Source organism: Rhinolophus ferrumequinum, chromosome 5 (genome assembly GCF_004115265.2).
Source record: "Rhinolophus ferrumequinum isolate MPI-CBG mRhiFer1 chromosome 5, mRhiFer1_v1.p, whole genome shotgun sequence".
Lineage (NCBI taxonomy): Eukaryota > Metazoa > Chordata > Mammalia > Chiroptera > Rhinolophidae > Rhinolophus > Rhinolophus ferrumequinum.
Window position 1 is genome coordinate 12,889,902 of NC_046288.1, and position 8,097 is coordinate 12,897,998.

At 51.9% G+C, this 8,097-nt stretch overlaps 1 protein-coding gene across 1 annotated transcript; it reads left to right on the plus strand.

Annotated features, from left to right (window-relative positions):
* The first annotated feature begins 3,185 nt into the window (after nucleotides 1–3,185).
* On the plus strand, nucleotides 3,186–6,748 carry PHOX2B (paired like homeobox 2B). Its single transcript, XM_033106266.1, has 3 exons — nucleotides 3,186–3,786; nucleotides 4,639–4,826; nucleotides 5,794–6,748. Exons 1-3 carry the CDS (start codon nucleotides 3,546–3,548, stop codon nucleotides 6,307–6,309), a joined length of 945 nt encoding a protein of 314 aa, XP_032962157.1. The 5' UTR covers nucleotides 3,186–3,545; the 3' UTR covers nucleotides 6,310–6,748.
* Nucleotides 6,749–8,097: the final 1,349 nt, after the last annotated feature.

Below are 8,097 nucleotides of genomic sequence, written 5' to 3' on the forward strand. Positions count from 1 at the left end.
TTAACCATTTGGTACAACTTTTAGGGGAGAGCTCGCGTGTAGAAAGCACAACTCCAACAAAACAGGGCGCTGGGGCTGGGGCTCCGGCCTGGCCCCACACGCCTTTTATCTTCGGAGCAGAAGCAGGACCCTGGGCCACAAAAGACGGGCAAAGGGGATGGTGAGGGTGGAGTGGGGTGGGCAGAGGGACGGTGACACTGAACAAAATAAACCTACAAGACCTACAAAGGGGAAAATGAAGTCAAGCGCATTTGCTCATTCGACCATGCTGTCCCAGCGCTGAAAGGTCTGCTGGTACAAAGAGAAGGCGCACGGCACCCGGACCCGGAGAGGCCGGGCACCAGGGGGCGCCTGCAGGGGGGCTGCGGCCCGGCCCCAGCACCTGGTAGAGGGTTGGCGTGGTGAACAGCAGGAGGCGGGGACGGAGGCTGGTGGGAGACCCGAGCGCTCGAGGAGCAGAGGGGAGCGCGAGGCAGTGCCCAGACTGGCCCCGCTGGGCCTGGCCCTCGCCAGCCCTTGCGGGCACCACCTGCGGCCTTGCGTTTCCTTTGCCCCGGCCCCTTGGCGAAGTCCTCCTCCAGCTCCTTTGGCTTCTCCCGGGTGTCATCTTCAAACGCCTAGTCAAAATTAGTTCACCTTAGTTGCACACACTGTACTCCCACCCCAAAAGTCCCCTGGTCACAGGAACTGCCTCCACGCACCGACAAGTTCCCAAAATTCTACATCATCACCCAAGAGCATCCTCAAAAGCTACCGAAATAAACCGTGCTCCTCCCAGCTCCCGACACACTCCAGGGCCCCGGCCCGATTCCGCCCCAGTGGCTTTAGGGCCTGGGGACTGTGCCAATTAGGAACCAAGGTGGAATTGCCCTGCTCTCGGCTCGGGCGTAGGGCCCGGGTGGCGCCGGGCGGGGATGGAGCTTCCTGAGCGGAGCGCGCGCACTCTACTCCCGGCGGAGACACAACTCCGGGGTGCACCGAGGCGTGGCGCCAAGAGGGGTGTGAGCCTGGTTATTGCCAAGCGCTGGCCTCGCAGCCAAAACGCATCCCCCTCCCCGTCACCCCACGTCATTCCATTCTGCAGAGAAAAGCTCTTAAACCCCACCTAAGCGGGGGTGGGGAGGGTGGGCTAGGGGGTGCCACTCAGGCCCGGCTCCCCGAATCCACATCCACAGTGTGCGGGCCTGGGGCGGCGGGGTCCTTTCAAAGACCGAGGGATTCCAGAAACTTGGAGAATCCCAGGCTGCCAATGACAACTTTAAAGGGGGTGAGGGGATAAGCGAGGGTGGGATAATTGCAAGTGCAGCGTCCAAAGGAGCACAGCCACCTCCCGGGCCAAATGCAGATTCATATTCATGAGAGCGGGATAAATAAAGACAAATCCCCACTGTAATAACACTTGGATTCGCATCCGTCTTTGCTGGCCTTTAGGTTTAGGAGACTGAAGACAGATGTTTGCATCTCTTTTCTCCTCTTGTCTGGTGACCATAAAGAGAAACCATTTAGAGAGTTGCAATTTGTTTCCCGCCGCAGTAAAACCTTGTACACATTTATTTTCATTTTACCCCCGTGCACAAAAAAGTGCACACTGGCCACTAAGGGCCCTTCTTTATCAAATACGCATTGTACAACATACAACTGCAATAAAACTATCAGCCCTCCCCATAAAACTATCACCAGGATCCTCTGCGGGTCCCTCTGACTGCACTCCCGCCAGTGGAGCTTCCTACCGCCCAGAGGACGCGCCATCACCTGAAACTAGCCTGAAACTCACCCAGTGGAGAAGCACAGGGCTGGGGGGACGTTGTCCCCGTTTAATCCATTACCACGTCCGCTGCAGTTTTGTGCGCAATAAAACACCGCGGCAGCGGAGAGCGGGCGCCCATCCACTCCCCGGCACTAGCATCGAATTAAACCACTTAGTTTGGCAAACACTGAACGCCTAAATGCCCCTATAAAGACTTTATGAGTTTGTTACTTTAATTACTGACTTGTTACAGAGCACATAAAGGGGGTAATGAATGCAATAAAACTAATTATCTACACATTTAATTCATATAAAATATCCAGGGTTTGTTTACACCACACGGCGATTCAACTAAGCATTCCCCCTCTTGTCCACCGAGAGGAAGGATTTAATGAAATAGTTTCCCTTATTCTGCTAGAGCCTAACGAACCAAATGAAAATTATCCTCCGCTTAAATCATAGGGCCACCGAGGTCCACAAATCACGTCTCGCTTCTTTGTCTGTACCTCGCTGCCAGCACCCAAGAGCCGGAGGAGCTGGACAAGAAAAGTACCCGACCTAGAGCCTGGGCATTTAGAGTGAGGATTTTGCTCACTGCAGTCAGAGAACCTAAAGGGCAAACAGACAGCAATCCTCTGTTCAAAGCCCCGGGTCTGTGGGGGTTGTGGGCACTTGAAAAAGTGGAGGCGAAAAAAGGAGAGGGAGAGCGCCTGAGAGGAACGGAAGAGACACATTTGGGGACATTTCAAGCCCGCTTGCTAGTTATGGCGTAATTAAAACGAACAACCGCACAGAACCTCCCAACCAACAAAAAGCAAACCTCGCGCTAGGGCGGAAAGACAGAACTGAGCGCAAAGAAGCCATCGGTTGAGAATCCAGATGTTTTACATTCAAGAGCGATGTTCTTTTATTTTTTAAGAGGCTGTGTAAGCTGAGTCTCTAGAAAAGCACATTAAGTCCCAACAAGAAACGCAATTTATAAGATGCTCTTTTTTACCCCCCTCTACCAGGTGTATTTTAAAGAAATCCGCTTATCGTTCACATAAACCCCCTTGGCCCACTTACTCTATGTTACAGGGCGCCTGAGTCTTGCCAATGTCCCAGTTCTTTATAACATTTCATGCACTTCGGGGGGTAGGCTTGTTGTTAAATTGAGCGTGTAACGCTCTTACAAAACAGGTTTTCTATGACATCAAGGTTTCTTCTCCCTAACCGAGGGGGGAAAAAAAAGAGAGGACGAAGAAGGGGGAAAACACACACACTATCTCAATTTATGCCTAAGGTATATGATCAGTTAAAAAGGCTTAAAAGCTCGGGGAAATTGGATCAGGGAGAATCGTCACCCAACTTTCATTATTTCCAAGTAGTGTGATTGAATTAAAGGGCAGGGAGCTGGTTAGAAGGGAGGATCAGGGGCTCAGTGCGTAATGGTGTGGTATTAAATTCTAATTAGAGATGCAGGAATCAATGATAGGGAGGTTGGACAGCTCAGTTCCCCAGTGCCAGCCCAATAGACGGATGAGTTATTGTCATGTAAAAAGCGCCAGCAATAAGACCAACCGCTTTGCTATTGTCCAAGTGGAAAGAGCCAAGTTTATTATGAGGACTATATGCTCTAGAGACCTCAGACAAGGCATCTCATAGGAGGCTTTTTCATAAAACTAGGCTCTGCTGGTAGTAAGGAGGCCAGTTTGGAGGCAGGCGTTGAGCTGTGCACATCTCCCCACTCCAGCCACCTTCTCCATACCCATCTTTTATTTCATTTTTCCACTTGGCTGAGCCATTCAGAGCCTTTTCAATGTATAAAATGGAATATTCTTACCTCAATTCCTCTGCCTACGAGTCCTGTATGGCTGGGATGGACACCTCGAGCCTGGCTTCAGCCTATGCTGACTTCAGTTCCTGCAGCCAGGCCAGTGGCTTCCAGTATAACCCGATAAGGACCACTTTTGGGGCCACGTCCGGCTGCCCGTCCCTCACGCCGGGATCCTGCAGCCTCGGCACCCTCAGGGACCACCAGAGCAGTCCGTACGCCGCAGGTAAGGACCGCCAGCTTTCTCAGTGGAGGAAGCTGCCTTTCCGCTCGTATATAGGAAGCCTTGATTGCATTTGAAAATGGAAATGTGTTTAGTATTTACCAAACGAAATTTGCTTACACAAATGAAAGAATTTATCACGTTAGAAGCGATTGCAGGGAGGGGTAATTCACTTACAGGGTTACACTATCCTAGTCACACCCGAACCGCCAACAAAATTATCTTAAGCTGCCAAAATGATAGGCATAATTTATTTACTTTGCGATGAGACGTAAAGCTTAGAAAATAATTAAATAACAAAGAGTAAAGCTCATTACTGGCAGTGTCTCTTTTTTAAAGAACGGAGAGAGGCTCACACCTCTTTGGTTGGTCATTTTTATGATTATTCTTTATTATTATTATTTTTTTGCAGCACTTTCCCCCAACTTTTGGGCCGGGTCAGTTTATGAGAATTGAAAAGTTCAAACAGTGAGAGTGTTTGGGGAACTTCTTCCCTGGCTCCCTGATATTCTGACTGATGTTTTCGGACTTTTTTCCTCTCTCTCTCGTTTTCTTTTTCCCTCATCAAAACACTACCACTTGTCCGGGACCTCAGCAGTCTCTAAAGCTCTATTTCCACCCACCCAAAGGCGCTTGTGCCAGGAGGGACCTCGTCAAAGCCCGAAGTTTGCGCTCCTGTTTCTGTACATAACTAATTCACTCGGTTTTTCTCCGCAGCTCCTCTCGGCCACTCTCCCGCTCCGGAGTCGGTGGCGGCTCCAGTGACGCCTGACCTTGGAGTCCCCACATGCTGGCTCCGCGGCCCGCGCACTCCAGACCGTTTTGCTCACACTCTGTCCCCTCTGTTGTCCTCAGTTCCTTACAAACTCTTCACTGACCACGGCGGCCTCAACGAGAAGCGCAAACAGCGGCGCATCCGCACTACTTTCACGAGTGCGCAGCTCAAAGAGCTCGAGAGGGTCTTTGCGGAGACGCACTACCCTGACATCTACACCCGGGAGGAGCTGGCCCTGAAGATCGACCTCACTGAGGCCCGAGTGCAGGTATGCGCATCCGGAAAACTACCTGGCTTTGCCGCACCTGGTCCGGTAGGGGTGCAGTGCACTGGGGGGCGAGAGTACTACTGAAGGTTAGAAATCCCGGGCCTCTCCAGAAGGGCGGGAAGCCCAGGGCTGAATAGGGAGACCCAGCTGGAGAGGCCGTGCATGCGCGGAAAGGTTAGGGCGCTCTCTCTTGGTTATATATTCACAGTTAGGAAGTGTTTCCCACACCAGTCAGCGCTGCAGGGCATTTGGGAAGTGACCTGTGGGAAGAGTGCAGACTTTGCCCCCGTATTGTAAGTGGTTTTTGCCAAATGCTTCCGAATTCAAGAGCTTTGGACTTCGAGCCCTGCGTTTAAAAGCATTTTCCCGGAAACTATGACTTGCATCAGATTCGCAAAGGGGCTGTGACTCTATGAAGGTCAGAACCACGGCTTATTCTAAACTTTGCGGGACAGAGGTGCACTCACGAGCTGACCAAGGCGCCTCTCCAGGTGAACCCCCCAGTGGAGGGGCAGTGAGCACCACTGCACGTCTCTCTAGGCCCAAAGGCCAGGATGCGCAGCAAGAACCAAACCCAGAGACCTGCTCCACCTTCTAACAATTAGAGTTTACTTTAGACCCGAGGCCTAGGGGAGATGGGGAGTTTGAGGTAGCTCACGAAATAGACTGAGCAAAGGTCCGCCAAAATAAGGGCTTCCATTTTAGGGTCTTTCTGGGACTTGCGGCCTTTGTATCTCTCCTGCAAACCTCTATTTCCCTGGCTTGCTCAGCTCACCCTAAGAAAGTTTCTCCGAAGATGCACAAGCAATAAGGGGGTGAGGGCCGAATTGGTGGGCTGGGGGTGCGTGGGGGTACCCGCGGTGCATGGAGTTTAAAGCAAACTGAAATGGAACGTGTGCCGCCCTAACCGCGTTTTCCTGTCCTGTTTCTTTCTCTCGCTGCTTCACCACCTCTCTTCTCCGGTCAGGTGTGGTTCCAGAATCGCCGCGCCAAGTTTCGCAAGCAGGAGCGTGCGGCTGCGGCTGCGGCGGCAGCGGCTAAGAACGGCTCTTCGGGGAAGAAGTCCGACTCGTCCAGGGATGACGAGAGCAAAGAGGCCAAGAGCACTGACCCGGACAGCACAGGGGGTCCAGGCCCCAACCCCAACCCCACTCCCAGCTGCGGGGCAAGTGGCGGCGGCGGCGGTGGGCCCAGCCCCGCAGGAGCCCCGGGAGCTGCGGGGCCCGGGGGCCCGGGAGGCGAACCCGGCAAGGGCGGAGCGGCGGCTGCGGCGGCGGCAGCGGCGGCGGCTGCGGCGGCTGCGGCGGCTGCGGCGGCTGGAGGCCTGGCTGCGGCCGGGGGCCCCGGACAAGGCTGGGCTCCCGGCCCCGGCCCCATCACCTCCATTCCGGATTCACTCGGGGGGCCCTTCGCCAGCGTCCTATCTTCGCTCCAAAGACCCAACGGTGCCAAAGCCGCCTTAGTGAAGAGCAGTATGTTCTGATCTGGGATCCTGTGGCGGCGGCGGCCGCGGGCGAGCCAGGGCCCGGGCGGGCGAGTGGGCGAGCTGGTAGGCCCAAGGCTACTGTCGTCGCTGCTGCCGTGGCTTTTTTATTGAGAGCCTAAAGTAATCGCGATAAGAATAAAGAGAAAACGGCGTCGCCCCCATTTCAACCCCACTCCTACTCCCATCCTGAACCCCCAAACAAAACAAAAAACTTCCTGGCTTCGCACCTGCCTCGGGGTCGCGCAGACGGGCCAGGACTCCGCCTGCTGCCTGGGAGGTGTGAGCGGCGCAGCCTGGACTCCGGGGGCACTCTCAGGGGGCTGTGTCTGCGTGTAGTGTATGTCTGTCTCTGGGAATGTGTGTCTGTGGCCCGAGCAGGTGACAGAGAGATGGGTGGTGGTGGGGCACAACCAATTCAGTGACTTGCTTAGAAAAAGAGAAATTTAAAAAATCTCCCCCCACAAACAAAATTTTTAGGAAGGCAGAAATCATTAAAAAAAAAAAAACAGTTTTAAAACCTACAAGAAAAAAATGGAAGGGGAGGAAAGGGGAGGCTGCAGCTGGCACTGTCTGAGGGCTCTATCTGGTGAACCCCTACATTTTCGCCCTTCTGACAGCACAGACTCCCTTGGGGCTCCTCCACAGTGGAGAGTAGGGACGCCTTCCAGCCCCGCTTTCCCTCCTGTCCTCGGGTTGGGGCCGCTGCGGCGACGACTAGCTCCGACTGTCCCCGCGGCCAAGGTGACTTCCTCGCGCCCGTTTGCCTGTGCCACCTCGCAGAATACCATACCGCCATTAGCCCATCCGAACCCCACACAGTTGCAACTCCCAACCCCGAATCTTTGCAGCCGCTCGGCCCTGAAAGATGCCCTATACATGAGATGCCTTTCATCTGCAAAAACTCTGCAAACTGTGTCTCATATTTCGCAACTCTTCCCTTTTTTTCTCTCCCGCCACCCCCACCGGCATTTTCTTCTTCCACCAGCTTTTACTGAACTTTTTGGCACTGCTTTGGATTGGAGTCAATTGCAGTCCACGCAACTGGCTGCAGAGAAATCTACGGAGCAAGGGAAAGGCGCACACACAAGTTTGCAGAAGTGTTTCGGTTTGCACTTCTGTTTGATCCGAAATGACTCACATCCTGTATGGTGGATAGACTGTATATTGATGATTCCATTCTTCGCGCAGTTTAGAAATCTCTGTTGGGATTTGTTTTTCGTTTTCGTTTTTTTTTTTTTTTCATTTTAAAAGGCACAAACTATAGATATTAGTTGAATGTTGAGGCTTTAACTTTTTTCGGTGTCTTTCTACAACTGTGTTCTGTGACTCAATTGTATCGTGTTAATATCAGTACAGACTGTCTCCTCTACGTGACCGTATAATGTTTTTTCTCTTCTTGTAGTCTTTTTGGCGTGTCTTTATGGAGTACTAAGGTTCTCACGGGTCCAATTTCTTTGTGTTTAGAGAGATCACAGTTCAGACAATGGTATATATTTTTGTTATCAGGTGCATGTCTGTCTGATTTCTTTTTTTCTCCTTATTGGACTTTGTTTGTGAACATAAGCATCATAAGTTATGTTTCAGATTTTCAAATTTATTTATATGTTATAATGAATGCTTCTATTTAAAAGGGAAATATTTCTACATGTGCATATAGTTTTCCAAGAGTGTACCATTAACTTGATTGTTGATAATAAAAACAAAAACCAAGTCTAGCAATTGAACTCTTCTGACTTTTCCTTGATTCGTTTTTGTTTTTAATTTAATCCAAAAAACCCGGTAACG

Coding starts and splice junctions, on each gene's coding strand:
- PHOX2B (XM_033106266.1), top strand. CDS start 3,546: ATGTATAAAATGGAATATTCTTACCTCAATTCCTCTGCCTACGAGTCC. Junction 3,787..4,638: donor GAGCAGTCCGTACGCCGCAG/GTAAGGACCGCC, acceptor TGTTGTCCTCAG/TTCCTTACAAACTCTTCACT. Junction 4,827..5,793: donor TCACTGAGGCCCGAGTGCAG/GTATGCGCATCC, acceptor TTCTCCGGTCAG/GTGTGGTTCCAGAATCGCCG.